This window comes from Arachis ipaensis, chromosome B01 (genome assembly GCF_000816755.2).
Source record: "Arachis ipaensis cultivar K30076 chromosome B01, Araip1.1, whole genome shotgun sequence".
NCBI lineage: Eukaryota > Viridiplantae > Streptophyta > Magnoliopsida > Fabales > Fabaceae > Arachis > Arachis ipaensis.
The window spans coordinates 100,945,083-100,972,214 of record NC_029785.2 but is presented as its reverse complement, the minus strand read 5'-3'; the positions used below and the strand labels follow the sequence as shown (position 1 = coordinate 100,972,214).

Genomic DNA, 27,132 nt, shown 5'->3' with positions numbered 1-27,132 from the left:
AAACTAACAGAGAATCCTTTCCTAAAAAAAATTGGTTGTCACAAGTAACAAAACCCAATAAAATTTGTAACCGAAGTATTTAAACCTCGGGCCGTCTTCTCAAGGAATTACAGGGAAGTATGATTTATTATTGGTTATGGAAAAAGGTGTATTTTTGGGTTTTTTAAAATAAGGAACAAGTAATTTAAATGACAAGAAAAATAAATTAATAATTAGAAAATCTCTTGCCAAGGTATGAGAACTAGAAATCCTATCCTAGTTATCCTTATCAGGTGTGATGAGAATTGGATTTTGCTCCCACTTAGTTAACTCTTACTAAATAAAGGAAAGTCAAGTGGACCAATCAATTTGATCCTCAAGTCCTAGTCAACTCCTGTAGAAAGACTAGCTTTAGAGCGATCCAAATCAATCAGCAATTCCCAATTTTCAACCAACTGCTGAGTCTGATAACTCAAGTGCTACCAATTACTCAACCAAAGCTAAGAGGGAAGAAAATATACTCGAACGAAAATAATTTGAATTAATTAAAAGCATCAATAACATTAAAGAAAGCAATCATAAGTCTGAAATACCTTGAATTATATTAAATAGAATATTCAAATCTAACATGGAAAAGTTCATAATCCAATTTGGAAAGATAAATAACAATTAAAGTAATAGGATAAATAAAAGTAGAAAATAAATTAAAGGAACATTGAACCTGTGATTCAAGAGAAGTAGCCTAATCATAATAGAAATCCTAAATCCTAAGAGAGAGGAGGGAACCTCTCTCTCTAAAAACTACATCTAAACTTAAAATTATGTATTATGAATGTTGTATCAATTGTTATTTTTGATTCTCCCATTCTCTGGCTTATATTCTGTGTTTCTGGCTTGGATTTGGGCCGAAAAAGGGCCTAGAAATCGCTGGGGGCGACTTCTGCAATTTTCTGCACGTAGTGTCCGTCACGCGTGCGCGTAGGTAACGCGTTCGCGTGGTTTGGAGTTTTTCTTTGTCACGTGTACGCATCAGTCATGCGTTCGCGTCATTTGCGTTCTGCTCTAGGCACGCGTCCACGTTGTCTACGCGTACGCGTCATTGCCATTTTGTGTTAGGCACGCGTCCACGTCATCCATGCGTGTGCGTCGCTGCCCTTTTTTTCAAAACTCCATTTTTGTGCTTTCCTTCCATTTTTGTATGTTTCCTTTCTGTCCTCTAAGCCATTCCTGCCCTACGAAACCTGAAAATACTAACACACAAATCACGGCATCGAATGGTGATAAAGGATAATTAAATTTAATATTTTTAAAGCATAGGAAACATGTTTTCACATATATCATAAAATAAGGAAGGAATAGTAAAACCATGCAATTTACATGAATAAGTGGGTGAAGAATTGATAAAAACACTTAATTGAGAACAAGATGAATCATAAAATATGGGTTTATCATGGAGTCACTCTTAATGTGCTCTAAGCAACTCAAGTGGTCCACCACTAAATTCTGGGAACCACTCCTATCTTTGATTTCTAAATAAAATTCTTGCAGCAACAATATCCAACGTATTAACCTTGGTTTTGACTCTTTTTTAGCTAACAAATATTTTAGAGCTGCATGGTCTGAGTATACTACCACCTTAGTACCAAGTAAGTAGGCTCGGAATTTATCCAGAGCAAAAACAATAGCCAGAAGCTCTTTTTCAGTGGTAGTATAATTAGACTGAGCAGCGTTTAAGGTCTTAGAAGCATAAGAAATTATATAAGAGTCCTTACCTTCGCGCTGAGCCAGCGCCGCTCCTACTGCATAGTTGGAGGTGTCACACATAATCTCAAATGGCTAATTCCAGTCGGGCCCTCTCACAATCGGAGCTTGAGTCAAGGCAATCTTCAGCTTATCAAACGCTTCCATGCAGTCCTCACTCAGCTCGAACTCAACATCCTTCTGCAACAATCAGGATAAAGGCAATGCTACCTTACTGAAGTCCTTGATAAATCACCGGTAGAAACCTGCATGACCAAGAAACGAATGGACTTTCCTCACGGAGGAGGGGTAAGGTAAACCAGAAATAACATCTACCTTTGCTGGATCTATATAAATACCAGTATTAGAAACAACATGTCCAAGAACAATACATTGTTTTACCATCTAGAAAATAGTAGTTTGATTTACCTGACAAGCGATCAAGCATCTGATCGATGAACGGCAGTAGGTAGTGATCCTTGCGAGTAGCCTGGTTGAGGCACTTATAATCAATGCATACCCTTTAGAAATTCTGCACTCTAGTTGCCATGAGTTCTCCATGCTCATTCTTCACTGTTGTGACTCCAGACTTCTTGGGCACCACTTGTACTGGGCTAACCTATTCACTATCCGAGATTGGATAGATGATATCAGCTTCAAGCAGTCTGATCACTTCCTTCTTGACAACTTCTAAGATGGTGGGGTTCAACTGCCTTTGAGGTTGACGGACAGGGCTTGCTCCCTCTTCTAAAAATATATGGTGCTCACAGACGTGAGGGCTGATGCCTATTATATCCGTCAAGCTCCACCTAATAGCTCTCTTGTGTCTTCTTAGCACACTAAGCAACTGCTCCTCTTGTTGGGAATTGAGTTCCCTTATAATGATAACTAGAAGCTTCTGATGATCCTCAAGGTAAGCATACTTGAGGTGAGGTGAAAGGGGCTTCAACTCTAATTACAGCTCATGGCTAGGCGCTTGATCTTCTGGAGCCATTGGAGGTGCCAAGGTATCTTCATCTTGTTCAGAGGGCTTCTCCACACTTGCACATTGCTCCATGTGCATCTGTTCTACTTCTTCTTAGTGAACTGCAACTACAGTCTCATCAATAATGTCACACTGGAAGATGGAGTGATCTTCCGGAGGGTGCTTCATAGCTTCATCTAGGTTGAAGCTCATTGCTCTGCCATCTATCTCAAAAGAGTAAGTTCCTGAGAAGGCATCCAATTTGAACCTTGAAGTCTTCAGAAATGGCCTTCCAAGCAGGATGGATAATGGTCTTCCTGAGTCATTAGGAGGCATCTCCAAAATATAGAAGTCAATAGGAAATGTCAACCCCTTAATGCTCACCAGCACATCTTCAGCAATCCCCACCACCGATATTATGCTCTTATCTGCCAAAACAAAACGTGCTACCGACCTTTTTAGGAGAGGAAGCCTCAAGGAATCATATACAGATAATGGCATAATACTAACACATGCACTAAAATCACACATGCAGTCAAAAAATTGTACACCCTCAATAGTAATAGTAACCATGCAAGGACCCGGATCACCACATTTTTCCGATATAGCACCCATTAAAGCAGAAATAGAGCTACCTAGAGGAATAGTTTCTAAATCATGTATTTTATCTTTATTTATGCATAAATCCTTTAGAAACTTAGCATACTTAGGTACCTGGCAAATGGCATCAAAAAGGGGAATAGTTACCTCAACCTTTTTGGAGATCTCCACCATCTTGGGGTCTAGCCCGATCTGCTTTCTAGGTTTCCTAGCAAGGTGTGGAAAAGGAATGGGAATAGCTTCTCTTGTAACCTCATCTTCCTTTGGTACACCATTCCTTGGTTGAGCCACTTCTTTTGTAACCATGTCTTGTACTTCATCCTCTTCTTCAGCATCCTCTACCTCAACAATGTCTTAAACATGAATGTCTTCTTTTGAGCTTGGCTCTTCATGACTCCTCTCTTGCAGTGTGATTCCGGACCTCAAAGTAATGGCATTGATTCCACCCTTTAGGTTAGGTAAGGGTTGAGAGGGAAGTGCACTTGAGCTTGAAGGCTGATTGTTGGGGATAGAAGGTGGTTCCAACTGGGAAATAAGAGCTTGTAGAGTGGAGTTAGGACCGTTTATGGTAGAGTTAAGTGTATTCTGAATGTCTTTTTGTCCTTGCGCAATAGAGCAAAGCATCTCATCATTGGAAGAGGAAGGGGGATAAGTAATTCGAGGGGCTTGCTGTTGGTTGTTCTGAGGTGCTTGGGATTACCTTTGGTGAGGTGCTCGGTAAGTCTGGCCTTGGTTCTGCTGTTGGTATGGGGGGTTCTGTTGGTACCGATTCTACTAATTGTTGTTGTTGTTCCACCTCTAATTTCCACTGTTCTCTCTGCCTCCTTGATTGTAGTTGTCCCTCCATCCTTGGTTGGAATTATCTCTCCACCCTTGCTTAGAATTGTCTCACCAGCCTTGGTTGGAGTTGTCTTGCCAACCTTGATTGTTGTTCCCACCTTGGTTATAATTACCGTCTTGTTGATAATTCCCTTGATTCAGGCGGTTATAATAGTTGCTAGTAGCTGCTAAGGTGTTGTCTTCTTATTGGATCTGCGAACATTCATCAGTGTAATGAGAAAAGCAGGCACATATTCCACACACTCTCTGAGGAACCAACTGTTGACACTGTTGTTGTGGAGGAGGCTGAGGTTGCTGTTGATTCAGCTAGAGCTGCTTCAGTATGTTGTTCATCTCTCTCAGAGTCTGTGTGAGAGCAGTAGTCTCACTACTAGAGGAAACCTCCGCAATAGCCTTGGGATGGTTGTTCCTGTGCCTTGCATTCTGGGTAGACTTAGCTAGATCGGCAATCAGTTGCCACGCTTCTGTCGCCGTCTTGTACTTAGTCAGAGAGCCATTACTCACAGCATCTAATATAGTCTTGTCTTGAGGCTTTATGCCTTGTGTGAAATAGCTAATCAACACCAACTGGTCAATCTTGGGGTGGGGACATGAGTCTAGGAGATTCCTGAAGCGTTCTCAATACTCGTAAAGAGTCTCTGATTCGCCTTGGATAATGCAGGAAATTTCTTTCCTCAGTCTATCTGTAACTTCAGCCGAAAAGTATTTATCCAGGAATTCCCTTCTGAGCAGATCCCAATTAGTAACAACTTCTTCTGGTTGAGTGTAGAACCACTCCCTTGCCTTTCCTTCAAGAGAAAACAGGAAGGCATATAGCCAAATAGTAGTCTCATCTGCACCATGACGCCTAGTAGTTAAGAAGGCTGTCTGAAAATCTCTGAGGTGCTTTATAGGCTCTTGAGCAGGTAAACCATGAAACTTAGCCAGTAGATTGATTAGCGCAGTCTTCAGTTCAAAATCTACAGCCAGATTTGGGTGACGCGCTTGATACGGTTGCAGTGTAAAGTCCGGAGCTCCTGCTTCCTAGAGAGTAATCCTTCTGGGCTCCGCCATATTACCTGCGCGTAAATCAACAGAATCAGTAGAAGAGAAGCTTGTTTCTTCTTCAAGTGGCGCTTCAGATTCGCCCTTAGATAATACTGGTGAATTGGTAGTAACCACTTCACCACCCTCAGAGGCTAACCGACGCCGAGCTCGCCTAATACGTGAAATAGTTTTCTCGATCTCAGGATCAAACGCGGCTAAGCTCGGATCAGGTAGTGAACACGTCATTCAATGAAAGAAACATACAGCTCATGGTAATAAAATAAAATAAAATATGCAAATATGTAAATTTAAAAATATTTACACCAACCAATAATTTAGCACACTGTTGCAACTCCTCGGCAACGGCGCCAAAAATTGATGAGGCGAAAACTTGTCGATTAAGAATTTATAATAAGAACAGCGTTGCAAGTACAGTTCTTAACCGACGAAAATTCCACTTATCAATTTAAAAAGGGTTGTCACAATTTAAGAATAAAGTACTGGGAGTAAAATTCCCAAGTTGTCTCCCAACGAGTTGACAAAAGAGTGCAATTTACTGGTCAGGAATTTTTTTGAGGAATTTTAGAGTTGGAGAACAGGAAAATAAAATAATTATTAATGAAAGCAATAAAAATTAACAAGAGGTTTATATATTTGAAATAAAAAGCCTTGACTGGGGGAAGATTAATTGGAAGTTATATCCTTGTTGAATTTTCCCAAGTGTAATGGTAAGAGGTTGTGTTTCTACTTAGTTATCCCTTACCGAATAAAGGAAAGTCAAGTAACTGAGCCAACTCCGATTCACAAGTCCTAATCCTCTCCTATGGAAGGATTAGCATTAGTGACTAGAGAGTCAGCCAACAACTTCCAATTACCAATTAACACTTGAATATTCCAACTCAAGGGTTTCTTATTAATCAACTCCCAAGTCAAGTTGGGAGTCTACTCCATTGACATGAATGCCATTTTCATAAACATATAAAGGGAATGAAAAGAAGACATGGTAATTCAAACAAAGTAATAACAGAAAATTAATTAAAGGTAAAAATAATTCTTTGCATTAATTCTTTCCAAAATCAAAGATATCCATATGTAACTCTGAACAAACTAAATGGAAAATAAAAGAGTAGAGAAACAAGAAGGCAAACTGTAATGATAGAAACTTCAAACGGAGGTAGTAACTCTTCTCAATATCCAATCCAAAAGCATAAAACTAGAAATCTATGAATATGAAGAATCCTAGAGGAAGTGGTAGTTTCTCTCTCTAAGATTCAAAACTAAAACTAAAATTGTGTAAAAGTGAATGTATGTTGAGTCTCTACTTGTACCCTGGCTCTAGTCTGTGTTTCTGGGCCGAAAACTGGGTCCAAAACCAGCCCAAAATCGCCCCCAGCGTCTTCTACAATTTCTGCACGTGGCGCACGTCACGCGTATGCGTCAGTCACGCGTACGCATCGATGGTCCTCTTCGCGTGTCATATGTACGCATCAGTCACGCGCACGCGTCACTATGCAATTTCGCTTGTCACGCGTACGCGTCACTGTGAAAAGCTTCAAGTCACGCACACGCGTGATCCATGCGTGTGCATCGATCCTCGCTGGTAATCTCCTTTGTTTCTTGTGTTCCTTCCATTTTTGCAAGCTTCCTCTCCATCCTTTAAGCCATTCCTACCTGATACAGCCTGAAAACACTTAACGCACAGATCACGGCATCGAATGGTATAAAGGAGAATTAAAAATATACAATTTAAAGGCTTAGGAAGCAAGTTTTCAACCATAGAACAAAATTGGGAAGGATTTGTAAAACCATGAAATTTGTATGAATAAGTGTGCAAAGAATTGATAAAAACCACTTAGTTTAGCACAAAATATACCATAAAATAGTGGTTTATTAAATACTCAAGTGTTAATTTGTAATTAGAAGTTGTTGGCTGGCTCTCTAGTCACTAACTCTAATCCTTCCCTAGGAAGGGATTAGGACTTGTGAATCAGAGTTGGTTAGTTACTCGACTTTCCTTTATTAGGTAAAGGTTCACTAAGTAGAAGCAACAACCTTTTACTATTACACTTGGGAGAATTCAACAAGGATAGAAATTCTGATTAATCTTCTCCTAGTCAAGGCTTTTATTTTAATTATATAAAATCTCTCGTTAATTTTTATTGCTTTAATTAATAGTCATTTATTTCTCTATTCCCCAACTCTAAAATTTCTCAGAAAATTCCTGACCAATAAATTGCACTATTTTGTCAACTCGTTGGGAGACGACTTGGGAAATCTACTCCCAGTATTTTATTCTTAAATTGTGACAGCTCTTTTTAAATTGATAAGCGGAATTTTCGTCGGTTAAGAACTATACTCACAACGCTATTTTTATTATAAATTCTTAATCGGCTATTTTCTGCCCGTCAATTTTTGGCGTCATTACCGGGGAGTTGCAACAGCGTGCTAAATTATTGGTTGGTGTAAATATCTTTATATGTGCATCTTTTCATTTTTATTCTATTTTACATCTGATTTTTCTTAATATATTTTATTTTATTATCATGAGCTGTAGGTTTCTTTCATTGAATGACGCGTTCACTACCGGATCCGAGCTTAGCTACATTTGATCCTAAGATCAAGAAAATTATTTCACGTATTAGGCGAGCTCGGCGTCGATTAGCCTCTGAGGGTGTGACGAACAGGATTTTTGCAAGTAAAGAATGTCATAAAAACAGTTGCGTTGTAGATATAGTTTCTAAACCAACAAAAATCCCTTTCGTACAAACATTTTGGTTGTCACAAGTAACAAACCCCTTTTAAAATTGATAACCGAGTATTTAAACCTCAGGTCATCTTCTCAAGGAACTGCAGGGAAGTATGTTCTTATTATTGGTTATGGAGATTGTAAATTTGGGGTTTCAAGAATGAGGAACAAATATGACAAATAATTTAAATGGCAATTAAAAATAAATAAATACTGTAAAGTAAACTTTTGGCAAGGTATGAGAAATTAGAGGTCCTATTCTGGCTATCCTTATCAATGATGATAATAATTGAATCTTAATTCCACTTTGTTAGCCTTTACTAATATAAAGGAAGGTCAAGGGATTAATTGGTTTGATCTTCGGATCCTATTTATTTCCTAAGAAAAGATTGGGATTATTGAAGTTCAATTCAATTAACAAGATAACAATTATCAATCGTGTTTGAGTTTGACAACTCCTGAGTTACTGATTTCTTAACCAAAACCAAAAGGGGAAGTAAATCTACTGGAATAAAAATGTCTTCAGAGTAAAAGCAACAATAGCATAAATAAAAGAAATCAATATTAAACTGAAATACCTCAAATAACATTAATAAAAGAGTGATCTGTAACATGAAAGGATTCATAAAGTAGCTTGCAAAAGTAAATAAAAGGAATATTGAACCTGACCAAAAGAGATAATCCTGAAAGCGAATAAAAATCCTAAATCTAAATCCTAATCCTAAAGAGAGAGGAGAGAACCTCTCTCCAAACTAAATCTAAATCATGGAAAGTAACTAATTTGGTGAGCTCCCTTTGAATGGATGCATTCCCTCACTTCATAACCTCTGGTCTATGCCTTCTGGACTTGGATTTGGGCCAAAAAGGGCTTCAGAATTCGCTATGAGCGTTTTCTGTAATTTCTGGTGCGTGGCCTCTGTCACGCGTCCGCGTGGGTCACGCGGTCGCGTCATTCGGAGCTTTTCTTGTCACGCGGTCGCGTCGGTCATGCGGCCGCATCATATGTGTTCTTCTTAAGGTGCGCGGTCGCGTCAGTCATGCGGCCGCGTCGCTGTTGATTCGCGCTTGGCATGCGTCCGCGTCGCCCATGCGATCGCGTGGATGCCAGTTTCTTCAGAAACTCCATTTTGCGCTTTCCTTCCATTTTTTATGTTTTCTTTCCATCCTTTAAATCATTCCTTCCTTAGAGGATCTAAAACTACTCAACACACTAATCACAGCATCGAATGGAAATAAAGGCAATTAAAATAATTAATTTAAAAGCATAGGAAACATGTTTTTCACATACATCACATAATAAGGAAGGGAAAGTAAAACCATGCAATTAATATGAATAAGTGGGTAAAGGGTTGAATAAATCACTCAAACTACGCATAAAATATGTCATAAGATATGGGTTTATCAACCTCCCCACACTTAAACAATAGCATGTCCTCATGCTAAGTCCAAGGTAATGAGTAAGGTTAAAGTGGTGGAATGTCATGCAATGCAATCTAACCTAAATGCAACTACCTAAATGAGTCATGCATCATGCAATTCTAATTTTTATTCACTCACTTGTATATAAGGCTTGCATGTAGTTGAATTAATTCACATTCTCAAGGAGTCATCATATACATATATATATAGCCTAACCTTAGATAGTAATATAGTGCCTTTACAATTGAGATGGGAGAGAAAAGCATTTTACAAAATTGCAAGACAATTAAATAATTTAAACAGAGATAAATGTTAATGAGCTATTGAACCCTCACTGGATTTGTGTTTACTCTCTAGTCACTCAGTGTTCTTCATCTAACCAATCAACAATTATAGAATATAGACATACCAAAAATCATGAGGTCTTTAATTAAGGTTGTAATGGGACCAAGGTAAAGGTAAGGATATATGTATAAGGCTAAGTGAGCTAATAAGTGAATCCTCAATTAGACTAAGATCTCACCTAACATACATACTTAGTAAAACAAAGCTACTTTTCCTATTTTCCCATCTTTTCCCACTTTTGATGTTACATGCTCATGTTTCAATTTTTATTTTTATCCCATGTGCATTGCTTTTATTTTTGCATTTGGGGAATTCTTTTGTATCCCCTTATTCATATGCTTGAAAAATAAATAACTCTCTCTTTTTTTTTTTGAATGCACATGGTAATTCTTTCAATTTGATTTCTCATGAGCATGCTTCCCAAAAATTCTCATTTTGATTTATTTTTGTTCTTTTCAACTCTGCTACCTTTTGTTTTTATCTGATGGCGAATCTGAAGCGCCATTTGAGGAAGAAACAAGCTCCTCTTCTACTGATTCTGTTGATTTACGCGCAGGTAAAATGGCGAAGCCCAGAAGGATTACTTTCCAGGAAGCAGGAGCTCCGGACTTCACACTACAACTATACCAAGCGCGTCATCCAAATTTAGCTACGGATTTTGAACTGAAGACTGCGCTAATCAATCTACTGCCTAAGTTTCATGGCTTACCTGCTCAAGAGCCTATCAAGCACCTTAGGGATTTTTAGATGGCCTGCTCAACTACTAGGCGTCATGGTGCGGATGAGGCTACTATTTGGTTATAATTGGGATATGCTCAGAAGGGAATTCTGGGACAAGTTCTTTCCAGCTGAAGTTACAAATAGACTGGGGAAAGAAATCTCCTGCATTATCCAAGGCAAATCAGAGACTCTTTACGAGTATTGGGAATGCTTCAGAAATCTCCTAGACTCATGTCCCCATCACAAGATTGACCAGTTGGTGTTGATTAGCTATTTCTGCCAAGGCATGAAGCCTCAAGACAAGACTATATTAGATGCTGGGAATAATGGCTCTCTGACTAAGTACAAGATGGCGACAAAAGCGTGGTAACTGATCACCGATCTAGCTGAGTCCACCCAGAATGCCAGGCACAGGAACAACCATCCCAAGGCTATTGTGGAGGTTTCCTCTAGTAGTGAGACTGTTGCTCTCACAAAGACTCTAGAAGAGATGACCAATATACTGAAGCAGCTCCAGCTGAATCAACAACAACCTCAGCCTCCTCCACAATAACAGTGTCAATAGTTAGTTCCTCAGAGAGTGTGTGGAATATGTGCCTGCTATTCCCATTACACTGATGAATGTCCACAACTCCAACAAGAAGACAACACCTTGGCGGCTATCAAAAACTATTATAACCTTTCAAATCAAGGGTACTATCAACAAGGCGGTAATTATAACCAAGGTGGGAACTACAATCAAGGTTGGCAAGACAATTCTAACCAAGGATGGAGAGACAATTCCAACCAAGGGTGGAGAGATAATTCTAACCAAGGATGGAGGGACAACTATAACAAAGGAGGCAGAGACAACGGTGAAAATCAGAGGTGGAACAACAACAACAATTAGCAGAACTGGTATCAACAGAACCCCCCATACTAATAGCAGAACCAAGGCCAGACTCATAGAGCACCTCACCAAAGGGCAAGCCCAAGCACCACAGAACAACCAAACCACAAGCCCCTCAGATTACTTACCCACCTCCCTCCTCCAATGATGAGATGCTTCACTCTATTGTACAAGGACAGAAATACCTTCAGGATACACTTACCTCTAGCATCACTGGTCTTACCTCCACTTTACAAGCTCTCATCTCCCGGATAGAACCACCTTCTACCCCCCAACAATCAACCTTCAAGCTCCAATGCACTTCCCTCTCAAGCTTTACCCAACCCCAAAAGTGGAATCAATGCCATCACTTTGAGGTCCGGAACCACATTACTAGAGAGGAGTCCCGAAGAGCCAATCTCTAATAAAGACAACCAAGTTGAAGACATTGTTGAGGTGGAAGATGTTGAAGAAGAAGGTAAGGTACAAGATGTGGATGAAGAGGAAGCAACTCAACCAAGGAATGAAGCACCTAAGGAAGATGATGCTGTGAGAGACGCCATTCCCATTCCCTTTCCACACCTTGCTACGAAACCCAGAAAGCAAATGGAGCTAGACCCCAAGATGGTGGAGATCTTCAAAAAGGTTGAGGTAACTATTCCCCTTTTTGATGCTATTCGCCAAGTACCTAAGTATGCTAAGTTTCTAAAAGATTTATGCATAATTAAAGATAAAATACATGATTTAGAAACTATTCCTCTAGGTAGCTCTATTTCTGCTCTAATGGGCGCTATACCGGAAAAATGTGGTGATCCGGGTCCATGCATGGTTACTATTACTATAGAGGGTGTACAATTTTTTGATTGCATGTGTGATTTAGGTGCATGTGTTAGTATTATGCCATTATCTGTATATGATGCCTTGAGGCTCCCACCCTTGAAAAGGTCTGCAGCACGTTTTGTTTTGGCAGATACGAGCATAATCTCAGTGGTTGAAATTGCTGAAGATGTGCTGGTAAGCATTAAGGGGTTGACATTCCCTATTGACTTCTACATTTTGGAGATGCCCCCTAATGACTCAGGAAGACCATCATCCATCCTGCTTGGAAGGCCATTTCTGAAGACTTTGTGGTTCAAATTGGATGCCTTCTCAGGAACTTACTCTTTTGAGATAGATGGCAGAGCAGTGAGCTTCAACCTAGATGAAGCTATGAAGCACCCTCTGAAAGATCACTCCATCTTCCAGTGCGACATCATTGATGAGACAGTAGTTGAAGTTCACTAAGAAGAAGTAGAAGAGATGCACATGGAGCAAGGTGCAAGTGTGGGGAAACCCTCTGAGCTTACTGAGAATACTCTGCCACCTCCAATGGCTCCAAATGATCAAGCGCCTAGCCATGAGCTGAAATTAGAGTTGAAGCCCCTTCCACCCCACCTCAAGTATGCTTACCTTGAGGATCATCAGAAGCTCCCAGTTATCATTGCAAGGGAACTCACTTTCCAACAAGAGGAGCAGTTGCTTAGTGTGCTGAGAAGACACAAGAGAGCTATTGGGTGGAGCTTGGCAGATATAGTAGGCATCAGCACTCATGTCTGTGAGCACCGTATATTTTTAGAAGAGGGAGCAAGGCCTATCTGTCAACCTCAAAGGCGGTTAAACCCCATCATCTTAGAAGTTGTCAAGAAGGAAGTGACCAGCTGCTTGAAGCTGACATTATCTATCCAATCTCGGATAGTGAATGGGTCATCCGAATACAGGTGGTACCAAAGAAATCTGGAGTCACAACTATGAAGAATGAGCATGGGGAACTCATGGCAACTAGAGTGTAGAACTCCTGGAGAGTATGCATTGATTATAGGCGCCTCAACCAAGCTACTCACAAGGATCACTACCCGTTACCATTCATCGATCAAATGCTTGATCGCCTGTCAGGTAAATCATACTACTGTATTCTAGATGGTTACACTGGCTATTTTCAAATTCATATAGCTCCTGAAGATCAGGAGAAAACAACTTTTACCATGTCCCTTTGGAATGTATGCATATAAGAGAATGCCTTTTGACTTATGTAATGCACCGGCTACGTTTCAAAGATGCATGATGAGTATTTTCTCATATCTTCTTGAGAGCTGTATGGAAGTTTTTATGGATGACTTTAGTGTGTATCGTGATTTGTTTGACCTTTGTCTAGATAGTTTGGCTAGAGTATTAGGAAGGTGTGTTAGTTCAAACCTTGTATTGAATTTTGAAAAATGTCATTTTATGGTAAAACAAGGTTTTGTTCTAGGACATGTTATTTCTAATACTGGTATTTCAGTTGATCCAGCAAAGGTAGATGTGATTTCTGGTTTACATTACCCCTCCTCTGTGAGGGAATTCCGTTCGTTTCTTGGTCATGCAGGTTTCTACTGGCAATTTATCAAGGATTTCAGTAAGGTAGCACTGCCTTTATCCTGATTGCTGCAGAAGGACGTTGAGTTCGAGCTGACTGAAGACTGCATCGAAGCGTTTGATAAGCTGAAGATTACCTTGACTCAAGCTCCGATTGTGAGAGGGCCCGACTGGAGTCATCCATTTGAGATAATGTGTGACGCCTCCAACTATGCAGTAGGAGCGGCGTTGGCTCAGCACGAAGGTAAGGACCCTTATATAATTGCTTATGCTTCTAAGACTTTAGACGCGGCTCAGTCTAATTATACTACCACTGAAAAAGAGCTTCTGGCTATTGTTTTTACTCTGGATAAATTCCGAGCCTACTTACTTGGTACTAAGGTGGTAGTATATTTAGACCACGCATCTCTAAAATATTTGTTAGCTAAAAAAGAGTCCAAACCAAGGTTAATCCGTTGGATATTGTTGCTGCAATAATTCGATTTAGAAATCAAAGATAGGAGTGGTTCCCAAAATTTAGTGGCGGACCACTTGAGTCGCCTAGAGCACATTAAGAGTGACTCCACTCCTATCAATGATGCTTTTCCATTTGATAGCTTGCACACAATATCTGAGGTGGTTCCTTGGTATGCACCTATAGCTAATTATTTGGTTAGTCGTACCTTCCCTCCTAATTTTACTAAGCATCAAAGGGACAAGCTTAAAAGCGAGTCTAAATATTATATATGGGATAACCCATATTTATGGAGATGTGGTGCTGACCAAATTATTAGAAGGTGTGTGCCACAATTAGAATTTCAGTCAATTTTAGAGGCTTGCCACTCTTCTGAGAGTGGTGGATATTTTGGTCCTCAAAGAACAGCTAGAAAAATTTTAGACTGTGGATTCTGGTGGCCTACACTTTTTAAGGATGCAACTGCTTTCTGTGAATCTTGCTCCCCATGCCAAAGGTTTGGGAATATATCCAAGCGGGATGCAATGCCCCAAAAACTTATGTTGTTCTGTGAAATTTTTTATGTTTGGGGCATTGACTTCATGGGTCTATTTCCAAACTCTAGTGGTTTCTTGTACATATTGTTAGCTGTTGATTATGTTTCTAAATGGGTGGAAGCAATTCCTAACCATACTGATGATGCTAACGTTGTTGTCTCTTTTGTTCAAAATAATATTATCTGTCGCTTTGGATCACCACGAGCAATCGTGAGTGATCAAGGCACTCATTTTTGTAACAGGAGATTGACAGGTCTACTGAAGAAACATGGCATTGTTCACAAGGTGGCGACATCTTACCATCCCCAGACCAATGGGCAAGCCAAGGTGTCTAACAGAGAGATAAAGCACATATTAGAGAAGATTGTCAAGCCTCATAGAAGAGATTGGAGTACCAGGCTTGCAGATGCGCTTTGGGCTTATCGGACAGCTTACAAGACACCAATCGGAATGAGTCCCTTCCGCCTAGTCTATGGAAAGGCTTGTCACCTCCCGGTGGAGGTGGAACACAATGCTTTCTGGGCGGTGAGGGAATGCAACTTGGGATTGGGGGGAGCCGGTGCTGAAAGGAAGCTGCAACTAGCATAATTGGAGTGCCTCTGGCTAGAAGCATATGAGAACTCAAGGCTCTACAAAGAGAGGGTGAAGGCTGTGCATGACAAGAATATCAAGAGAAGAGAGTTCAGACCTAGGGAGTTGGTTCTCCTTTATAACTCAAGGCTGAGGCTCATGCCAGGCAAGCTGAGATCAAGGTGGGAAGGCCCCTACCGGGTGGAAAAGGCTGAGCCATATGGCGTCTTCCACCTGAGTCATCCTTCAAGCCCCAAATTCATCAAAGTCAATGGCCACCGTTTGAAGCTATACCATGGTGAGAAGATGAAGAACAACAAGGAGTTAGAGATCTTCCTCTTGGAGGATCCATCAACAGAAGAAGACTGAGCTTGTGGACTGTCCAACTTAAGGACGTAAAAGAAAAGTGCTAGGTGGGAGGCAACCCACCATGGTATGATAGTCCCTTTTTATTCTTAGTTTTATTTTATTTTTATTAGTGTTAATTTATAAATTCTGCATAATTTCCTGCATTCTGCATAAAAAAAAAGCATTCGATGTGCAAGCGTCTATGACGCGTACGTGTCATGCGTGGATGCAAAACACATTAGGATTGACCAGAGAGTTGCGCAGGTGTTGATAGGGAAGCGTGCTTTGCGCACAAGCAAGCCCACGCGTACACATACCTCACGCGTGTGCGTCACTTGCAGTTTTGGCAACCCACCCATAAGCGTCTAGTTGGCGCACGCGGACATGGAAATCGGTGTAAATGCGTGTTTGAACAGAAAGTTGTGATGGTCTGGCGCTGACACTGTGCTAGAGGCACAAAATCACCCACGCGTATGTGTCAGTTTCACTTTTTGGCCATCCACGCGTGCGCGTCCCTGACGCGCACGCGTCGTATGCAATTTTGGCCCCAGTGCATTTCGAACAGAAAGTTGTGCGTGCGCGCAACTAGATTCGCGCGACTGGCACGACCAAGGGCACACGTGCGCGTGCTAGACCCTTACGCATCCCCTTCACTTTTGCGCCACCCACGCGTATGCGTGGGGTACGTGTGCGCGTCACATGCGCCGCATCACTTATCCAATGCACCGCCCAGATTTCAATTATTCCCCCCTCCCAAATCCTAATTCTCATTCAATCCTAATTCTTCCTTCTTTCTCCTTCCTTCTTTCCCAAGGTTTCTTTTCTTCCTTTCCTCTACTCTTTCATTCTTCTTTCATTTATTGTATTTAATTATTTTTCTTTCTTCTCAATTTTATATTAGCTTAGTTATTTATGGTTTCTTTTTCATTCTTTTATCATGCATTTTTATGTTGGTGTTGGAGCTTTATTTGGGTATTATTTTATTTGAGCTTGTGGATATTATGAGGAGTAATTTGGCAATTGACATTTTATTATGGATCTCATATACACTTAGATTAATTATTTTAATTCCTATTTTAACTTGCACATCAAATGTTTGTGAAAAAGCTCTCATGGCATTTTGAATTCTATTCTCTTCTTACTCTTACACTTTAATGCCTCTTTTTTCACAACACTTGTAATCCATATGTATTGGGATTATTATTCACAATTATCATCATACAAGTGCTCTTTAATTTGGTACATTTAATAATTGATGCTTGAGTTATGCTTTTCATGCCTATTACTTGCATGCTTTTAACCCTCTTGCATCTAAATGTTATGAATTGCCTTCATGATCTTACTTAATGTCTTCCATGCATGTTGTAGCTACCATGTATAGGACATCCCTTTTCCTTTGTCACTTATTATTACTTGGACTTTCTTCCTTCCAATTGTTAGTTATCTAGACTTGAAATTAATTCTCTTTCTTCCTTCTTTAGGATGCCCACTAAAAGAGAAAAGGAGAAGGCTTCTAAAAAGCCACCGACAAGGAGAGAAACCAAGAGAGCACCGGCTAAGGCGCTGATGTGCCAAGGATTTATACCGGTCTAGAATTTCTCAAATTGGTTTCGTAATAGTATCGTCCAAACCGGTAATCAACCCTCGGATCAAATTTTAAGGAATTTGTTGTCACAAGTTCAACCCCAATAAAAGTGACCGAAGTATTCAAACCTCGGGTCGTCTCACAAGGAATGAGCAAACATGTGCATCAACATTGGTTAGAATTCCGGGGTTGCAAGTCATGAGCAAGAAATTAAACTAAGAGGCTTATCAAGCAAGAAATCTTAAGGTGCAAGGAACTAATTCAAGTAACTAAAGCAAGATATGAGCAAATCCAAACTAATAAGAGAACATCCAATATAATTCTACTCTAAAGCTAAACAAGTAACTATAACTAATTGGAATTTTTGTGTTTCAAATATGAATAATAAAAGCAACTCTTAGCTAGGTATAGGAATTGGGATCACTATCCTTGTCTAATAACCATATCATGACAATTATGAGGAACCAAACTAATTAAGTTTACTTCTATACTTGAAGTATATTAAATGGCTTGGTCAACATTAATCCATACGGTCCAACCTAACTACTAATTGACTCAGTAGTAGGCTAGTATCAATGGTTATCAAATTGACCACTAAGGGTCCTCAAATCATCAAATCCATTAGACCCAATGACTCAAGTTTACCCAATTCCCTTAGCCTAGGCCAAGAGTAAAGAAAACTACTCCATAATCAAAGGAAACAATTCATCAAACACATGGTGAGCATTACTAAAAGACATATTTAAAATGCAATTAAATTGAAATTAAAAGGTACCCACTAACAATTATCAATGGAAAATCACTCACACAACACAATTAACCAACGAAATCATCAATGCAACATTAACAATTTAAGATCCACAAGATTCACAAAATGGGTAGAAAATGACAATTGACAAGAAAACATAAATCTAACACAAGATCTAACAAAATTATACTAAGAAATTCAAATTAAGTAATCAAAACTAAAAATCAACAAGATCCAATTCAGAATTCAACAAGGGAAGATCAAATCAAACTAGATCTAGAGAGGAACAAGGGTTTTTCTCCCTAGAAGAACAAAAAACCAAAAACTAGCTAAAATTGTGTCTAAGTGTGTAATGGATTATCCCCCCCCCCTTTCCCCTAGGATTCTTGGGTCTTTTCCATGCAGAACCAGCTTGAATTTGGGCCTGTTAAGCCTCAGAAATTGCCAAGAATGATTTTCTTTAATGAGGCCACGTGCAGCTTGTCACGCGTACGCGTCATGCACGCGTGCACGTCGATGGAGATTTCGCTAATCCACGCGGATGTGCCAATCTTCGCGCGCCATTCCCAACTTTTGGCACTCACGCGTGCTCTTGAGGTGCGCATGCGCGTCGAAGCTGAATTCCCCAAAATTCAATTCTTTATGTTCCTTCCACTTGTGCATGCTTTCTTTCTCTCTTCTAGGCCATTCTTGCCCTATAAACTCTGGAATCACTCAACAAACACATCACGGAATCAAATGGTAATAAAAGAGGATCAAAATATGGCAATTTTAAGTCAAAAGAAGCATGTTTTCCATCATGAAGCAATATTAGGAAGAGAACACAAAACCATGCCATTCTTGTGAATAAGTGCAGAAAATATTGACAAAACCCCTCAAATTCTACACAATATAAACCATAAAATTGAGATTTATTAAACCTCCCTACACTTAAACCAAGCATGTCCTCGTGCTAAAAATAAAAAGACCAAAAACCATGGGAAGAAAGGGTTCATAAAGTATAAATCACCTAGATAAATGCATGCAACTAATGTAAAGGCATCTACCTACTTGGTTAAGGGTAAATCTATCCTCCAAGAACACATATGAGCATATAGGGTGAAAATGACATGTAGTCCATAAATCCTACCAATTTGAACATCAATATAAAGTGCATATAACTTGCTAGATGAATGCTTGTGAAAGCTGGGAACAAGAGTTTGAGCATTAAACCCTCACCAGAAGTGTATCCGCTCTATTCGCTCAAGTGTATAGGGTTCATCATTCAATCCTCTCCTAATGCATGCAAGTATTCACTAAACACAATCCTCTCCTAATCAACAATTACTTAATGCATGCATACAAGTATCATGAGGTCTTGTTCATAGGTTGTAATGGGGCTAGGGTAAAGGTAGGGATATATATGGTCAAGTGAGCTTAAAATTTGAATCCTCGATTAACCTAAGATCTCACTAAAGACATAAAACAACCTATATAATTCTAATACAATACCTAACTACCCATGGGTTTCACTTTTCATATACTCATGTATTCTCTTTAGTTCACAACCCATATGCATTATTATTATTACTTTACCTTGGGGCATTTTTGTCCCCTTTTTATTGTTTTCTTTTTTTCATATTTTTGTTTCTCCTATTTTTCTATTTCTTTTTCTTTCATTCTTTTTCCTTCATTCTCATATATACACAAAAAAATTTTTGTCCCCTTTTTGGGGTTTCATGTATAAAAGTGTCAATGCATATGGTTTAATCATTCAATACATGAGTATGTTTCCAATTCCCAGAATTTTCGATTACAACTACAAAGACACACTTTTACATCTACCAAAGTTCCCAAGTACACCCTCCCATTTGAATGATACACACCCTTACTCACCTAAGCTAATCAAGGATCCAAATCCAGGGACATTCATTATTTTTCACTTAGGGGTGTTGATGTGCTCTATTTAAGAACAAAAAGGGTTTATCATGGCCTCAAAATTGGTTAGCAATGGTAGATAAAAGGGTTAAGGCCATTTGGGAAAAGTGACTATTAAAATGATGGCCTCAATCATGTAAATGCATTCATACACAAAGTAAAGGATATATATAATCAGACAAAGCAAGGATTGCAATCATAACGAGAACATATTGCACACAAGAATGGGAAATAGTGGTTAGAAGATATAACCACACAATAAGGCTTAAAACTCACATGCTTGTGTTTTTAGCTCAAACACTATGTTCCAAAGTACATTCTTTAAGCAAGTTTATCGCAAAAAAAAATTTCAAAATTGGTAGGGTACCCTGAAAATACAATTTCTTGGAAAAGAAACCATCACCCTAACCAAGTAGTCCTAACAAGAAAGACTAACTAAACATGCAAGGTGTCCTAATTAACAAAACAAAAGAGAAATAAAGTCCATGGATGTTTGAAAAGAGGAGATTATTACCCACGGAGATCGGTCGAATGACCTCCCCACACTTTAAGAATTAGCACGGTCCTCTGGTAGCACGAATTGCGAATCACACTTTTCACAACGCGTACCACTAACCAGCAAGTGCACTGGGTCGTCCAAGTAATACCTTACGTGAGTAAGGGTCGAATCCCACGGAGATTGTTAGTTTGAAGCAATCTATGGTTATCTTGTAAATCTTAGTCAGGAAGTCAATTATGTTTATCAATTGAATTGTGAGTAACCAGTAGAGCATAAATTAAAAATTACTTGTTGTGCAGTAATGGAGAATATGTTGGAGTTTTGGAGATGCTTTGCCTTCTGAATTTCTGCTTTCCTCTGTCTTCTTGTTCACACACGCATGTCCTCCTATGGCAGCTGTATGTTGGTGGATCACCGTTGTCAATGGCTACCTCCCATCCGTCCAGTGAAAACTACGCTCACGCGCTCTGTCACAGCACGGCTAATCACTGGTTGGTTCTCGATCCGGATGGAATAGGATTTACTATCCTTTTGCGTCTGTCACTAACGCCCAGCCTTCAGAAGTTTGAAGCTCGTCACAGTCATTCAATCCTTGAATCCTACTCAGAATACCACAGACAAGGTTTAGACTTTCCAGATTCTCATGAATGCCGCCATCAGTTCTAGCTTATACTCAAGAGTCCTTAGATAATCTGCAAAGCGAGCAAATTGCTTATCCTGCTCCTCTTTCCGGAGTTTTTGAGGATAAGGTATCTTGGCTTTATATTCCTCAACCTTAGTGGTTAAAGAAGCCTTTTTAGAGGGGTTGTTATCAGCACTTGTGTGTGTCTGATCCCTCACTGGCAATTGCGTACTAGAGTCAGAAGCTGGAGTGACGTTAGACGCCAACTCACTGTCTGTTCCTGGCGCCTGAACGCCAGAAATGTGCCCCTGTTGGGCGTTCAATGCTGGATTTTGCACCAATTGGGCGTTCAATGCCAGATTCTTGCCCATTTCTGGCGTTGAACGCCAATCTTCCCTTGTTTCTGGCGCTGAACGCCAGTTTTGGGCATGGTCTGGGCGTTCAGCGCCAGCCTTCCACCTATTTTCTGGCGTTTTAGTGCCATACTCAAAACTATATGAAATTATCCCCAAAAAGCGTATAAAATATCCGCTCATCATCCTCCGTGCTACTAGCAAGGCGCAAGTGGTGGTCGGGTTTGGAACTTCCTCTATTCTGTTCACGAGTGCTTTCTTCACTTAAGTACGAGGTGGATGTGGAGATCTCCGGTTCTTCCACAGAAGGATTCACACAACTCAAAAGCTTCTTGATGTAAGCATACCGGCGTTGGTTCCGCCGTTCATATCTATCTATCTTCTTATGGAGGTCTTCAAGCCTTTGATGGGAAGATCCTTGTGATGTAGAAGAAGTGGTGGAATTAACCGAGGGGGCAGCTATCTCAAGGGTTTTGTGTTCCGCCGGAGGCTTAAGATATTTTCCATTTGGAACCACGTCGCCCTCTACCGGAATTATTGCTTTTCGATCTTTAGTCTCTCGGGGAACACTAGCAGCAGCAACTAACTCTGTCACCAAGGCCAGGAAGGGTAGGTTACCCTTGGCATGAACATGACCCATGGCTTGGTGGATGAGGTGAGCAATGTTGACCGGCCGCTCTGTGAATATACACCAAACTAGCAAGGTCGCACCCATTTAACCTCACGACGCTTACGCGTCACTCCACGCGTACGCGTGGACTGCCTTGTTTTATCCACTTTCTTTTCTCTTCTTCTTTCCATTCCATACCTTCTTCTCTACTTCTCTTCTTTTCTTTCCACCCTTCCACCATCATCCAATACTACCGATCACCATATATCACCATTTCTTTTAGTTAGTTCATTAGTTATTTTCATTTTTGTTTAATTTTTATTTTTCATTATAGGTGTTAGATTATTAATCTTGTTTGCTATCTATTGCTGCTGATTATTGATAAGATCTTATTTTAATATCATTGTTGTTAATTTTGATTGTTGGACTTCTTTTATTGAGGTTACCTTTTGTCACTTGGTTCTAATTTTTCATGTTTGTCATCTTTGCATGCCAAGTGCATGACATTGCCTTTAAACTTTCTAAATCTTTTGAATTGCATTTTTGGCCACCATGCATTCATCATCCATTGTTAGGTAATTGTGTATTATCAATGTATTTTTTTGTTAAGTGATGCTTGTTTATGATTGACCTTTATTCACATCACCTATTTCATGCATTGAGATTTTGGAATTGTGGAATTGGATCGAAAGCTTACCTAGTGACATATTTTTTAGCTTTCTAAGCTTTGTGGACCATGCTTGCTATGTGATTGGTTTTCACTTCTATCTTCTTCTACCTAAGTTCCATAGCACCTATGTGTTTCACCTCTATGTCACTTAGGTATTGCAAACAAATTTCAATATGTGTCATTGTTTGATGTGTGAGCTCAATATTTCAATTGGTTCATTAAGTTTCCTTGCACATCAATCAATGCCCATTCATTATCCAATTCACAATTGCTTGATTTTTGCTTGATTGCTTTTATGCTTCTTCATTCCTTGTTTGGTTGTCTTAACCTTCAAGTTTTCTTTGAAGTATTTCAAGCACACTAGAATGAGTGAAGTGCATGCTTCTTTGGTGACATAGCCCTCTATGCTAGTATGTGTATGTTCTAAACCGCATGCAACTTAGAACTCACACACCTTTTTTCATCAATGTCACACTAATTCACTCGCTCAATTCTAGTGGTTCTTACCTCATTCCAACAATTTACGTTTTCTTACTTTTGTATTTTCTCATCTTACTGTACTATTTTGTATTTTTCATAGGGAGTCATCATAAGCAAAAACGGAAGCAGGAGAAAGAACACGCAGCAGCCGGTTGATCTACCAACTGAAGATGGCAATCCGGAAAGTCGCCATACCCCTTTACTCATCTTTGAATGCATCGAGGACAATGCAAACTTTTAAGTGTGGGTAGGTCGTCCGACCGATCGGCATTTTTAGGTGACAAATTTCTAATCCCAACACTTTTGCATTTCATTATATTTTTTTAGAACTTGCTTGAATTATATATATTTTGTGGAACATGTCTTTGAGCTAAGAGCACAAGCATGTGAGTTTTGAGCTTAATTGTGTGGTTACATCATATAACCACTTATTTTCATTCTTGTGTGTATTATTCTCTTTCTATGATTGTAATCTTTGATTTGTTTGATTCTTTATGTCCATTATTTTGTGTATGAATGCATTTATATGATTGAGGCCATTGTTTCAGATAGCTCACTTACCCAAATAGCCTTACCTTTTATCTTCCATTGTTAGCCAATTTTGAGCCTATGCTAAACCCATTTGTTCTTAATTTTAGCACATTACAAGCCTAACTGAAAAATAATAAATGTCCCTTGTTTGGATCTTTGATTAGCTTAGGCTAGTGAGAGTGTTTATCATTTAATTGTGGGAGAGTTGGGAACATTGGGTAGAGATAAAAGTGTGTTTTTATATTTTTGTCAAAATTTTGGGAATTGGGTACATACTCATGCATTAAATATTTAAACCATATGCATTGGTACTTTTTTTATATAAGTCATCAAAAAGAAAAAAAAAGAAAAAGAAAAAATAGAAAAAGAAAAAGAAAAGCAATAAAAAGGGGACAAAATGCCCCAAAGTGAAGTTCAATAATAATCAATGCATATGGATTGTGATAAAAAAGAAAATGCATGAGTGTGTGAAAAAGTGAAGAATGGGTAGTTAGGTTTGCTTTGAAATTGTATAGGTTGTCATAGGTAAGGTGGGAAGCTTAGGTTAATCAAAGATTCAAATTCTAGTCCACTTAATCAAATACAATCTTACCTTGCCCTATTACAACCTATGGGAAAGTCCTCGTGATATTTGTATGCATGCATGAAATAATTGTTGATTGTTAGATGAAAAACAAATCTTAGAAAGCATGATTAGGGGAGAATTGAGTGAATCAATCCTATACACTTGAGTGACTAGAGCGGATACACATTCGGTGAGGGTTCGATTGCTCAATTACATGCTTTCACCCATGATCATCTCTTTTCTTGCAAGTTTGTAAAATATTTTTAATGACTTAATTCAATTATGGATTTGACTAGGTTGTTAATACCTTTAGCCCTCATGCTCATATATGTATTCTTGGGAGTTGATTTATTTTGACTAAGTAGATGCATTCATGTAGATAGATTGCATTTAGATAGGTTGCATATAGATAATTTGCATTGATTAAATGTTGATACCATTTGTTTCTTTCTTAAGTTTAGCAAGAGGACATGCTTGGTTTAAGTGTGGGGAGGTTTGATAAACCCCAATTTTATGGTTTATCTTGTGCTTAATTTAGGGGATTTTATCAAGTTTTCTCACATTTATTCAATGAAATAGCATGGTTTTGTAATTCTCCCTGAATTTGTGCTTCAGAGTGAAAACATGCTTTTTAAGCCTTAAAATAGCTAAATTTAATCCACCTTAATTCAATTTGATGCCTTGATGTGTATGTTGAGTGATTTCAGGTTCATAAGGCAAGTATTGGATGGAAGAAGTGAAAAGAAAAAGCATGCAAAGTGGAGAATTCATGAAGAGATGAGCATTTGGAGAATTAAAGGCTACGCGCACACATCACCCACGCGTACGCGTGAGAAGGAAATCTGCCAGCGACGCGCATGCATCGTCCACGCGAACGCGTGACGAGCGGCACGTGACTCACTTAAAGTGAATTCGCTGGGGCGATTTCTAAGCTTTCCAGGCCCAAATTCAACTCGTTTCTGAGGGTATTTCATGCAGAATTTAAGATTGGACAAAGGGAGAGCAATTAGTTTTAGGTTAGCATCATGTAGGTTAGTTTTCTAGAGAGAGAAGCTCCCTCTTCTCTCTAGAATTAAAGTTCTTATGTTAATTGCATCTTAGATCTAGGTTTAATTTCTTGTTCTCATCTTGTTTCTTTTACATTTTCATGCTCTAGTAATTTAATTCTCTAGTTTCTTCTTGTTAATTTCTCTTTTATGACTCTTTTATGTTTATGAACTCTTTGTTGGATTTGGGCTCTCTTTAATGCAATTTGAGGTTTCTTTGTTTATTGTTGCTTAATTGAGTAGTTATTGTCAATTCCTTGCAATTGGTAGTTGTTAGATTTTATATTTCTTACACTTTTACCATGCTTTCCTTTTATGCCTTCCAAGTGTTTGACAAAATGCTTGGTTGGATGTTAGAGTAGATTTTTTAGCATTCTTGGCTTGGAAAGAGGAATTAGGCGATCTTGAGTCATGAATACCCAACTTGTGTTGGTGATCTAGAGTTGTTAGTTAATATTATTTCCATTGACGCTAATCTTTTACTAATTCAATTAGTAAGTTGATTAGGACTTTTGGATTGATGTGAACTAGTCTTATTTGACGTTCTCTTGTGTGAAGATAACATTGTACCTTCTTCCATTGTTGCAGATGACTAAATAAGATAAGCTCTTGTCAATTATTGTTATGATTAATGACTAGGATAGAAAGCCTATACCCCCAATCCTTGCCATGAATGTCTCTCTTTATTAATTGCTCTCTTTAGTTGCTTGCTTTATTTTCTTGCCATTTATTTTCTTGCCCTTTTACTAATTCAAACCCCCCTATTCCTTTATAGCCAATAATTGATCACTTCATTGCAATTCTGTGTGAGATGACCCGAGGTTTAAATACTTTGGTTAATTTTCATTGGAGTTTATACTTGTGTCAACCAAAACATATTAAAATTTGATTGAAAATTATTTGTTGGTTTGGAACTATGCTTACAACAAAGAAATTCTATTTCTATTGAGGAATTTCTAAACTGACAATAATTCTCACTATCAAGTTCCTTGACACTGAGTTTGAGTTGTTTGACAATCCTTGTATGAGTATCTATCCAAGGAGGGGGTTTTTTCCCTAGACGCTCAAGGAGAGGTTTGATAAGGGTGCTTAGATTTGGAATAAAATCTGCTACATAATTTATGCAGTCAAGGAACCTTTGGAGTTGATTTTTTTCTAAAATGTGATCAGGGAATTTATCCGCAAATTGGATAGCCCTGTCTATGGGTGTAATTGTTCCCTGGTGAATCATGTGACCAAGGAAATAGATTTTAGTTTGGAATAAACTAATCTTTGATTTAGAAACAGCTAGACCATTATGCCTGATAGTGTGCATAAAAGTTTTCACATGTTTAAAATGATCATGCATGGATTGCGAAAAAATTAGCACGTCATCTATATAGACAATGGCAAAGTCGGAGAAAGGATTGAAAATGTCATTCATGATTTTTTGGAATTCGGATAGGGCATTTTTAGGCCAAAAGGCATCCCATTCCATTCGTACTGACCGAAAGGTACTGTGAATGTTGTTTTGTATCTATCAGTCTCGCTAATCTGGATTTGCCAGTACCCAGATTTCATGTCAAATTTTGAAAAAATGCTTCTTGAGTTTAGCTTATTTAACAAATCTTTTTTGTTTGGGATAGGATACCTAATCCACTAGAGAGCTTTTCTTAGAGGCTTGTAACTAATAACCAGCCTAGGGGTGCCTCTTTCCAATTCGGCTTGTTTGTTGACATAGAAAGATGAACAAGACCATGGGCTTTTATTGGGTCTGATAAGCTTTTTGTGCAAGAGGTCTATAAACTCTTTTTGACAATATTGGAGAAGTTGTTCATTCATTAGTATGGGTTTGGCCTTTGTTGAAATCTGGCTTTCTTTAAAATCTTTTTCATAAGGAAGATTCACAATATGTTGTTTTCTATTCCAGAATGCGTGAGGCAAATCTGAACATATTGTTTCTTGCATTTGTTGAAGAAGG

At 38.9% G+C, this 27,132-nt stretch overlaps 1 protein-coding gene across 1 annotated transcript in view; it reads right to left on the bottom strand.

Annotated features, from left to right (window-relative positions):
- Positions 1-21,910, bottom strand: part of LOC107609788 (ATP-dependent DNA helicase PIF1-like) — a 96,311-nt gene extending 74,401 nt beyond the window's left edge. The window contains exon 1 of the mRNA XM_016311819.1: positions 21,469-21,910. Coding sequence (XP_016167305.1) covers positions 21,469-21,910 — 442 coding nt within the window. The remainder of the gene's footprint in view (positions 1-21,468) is intronic.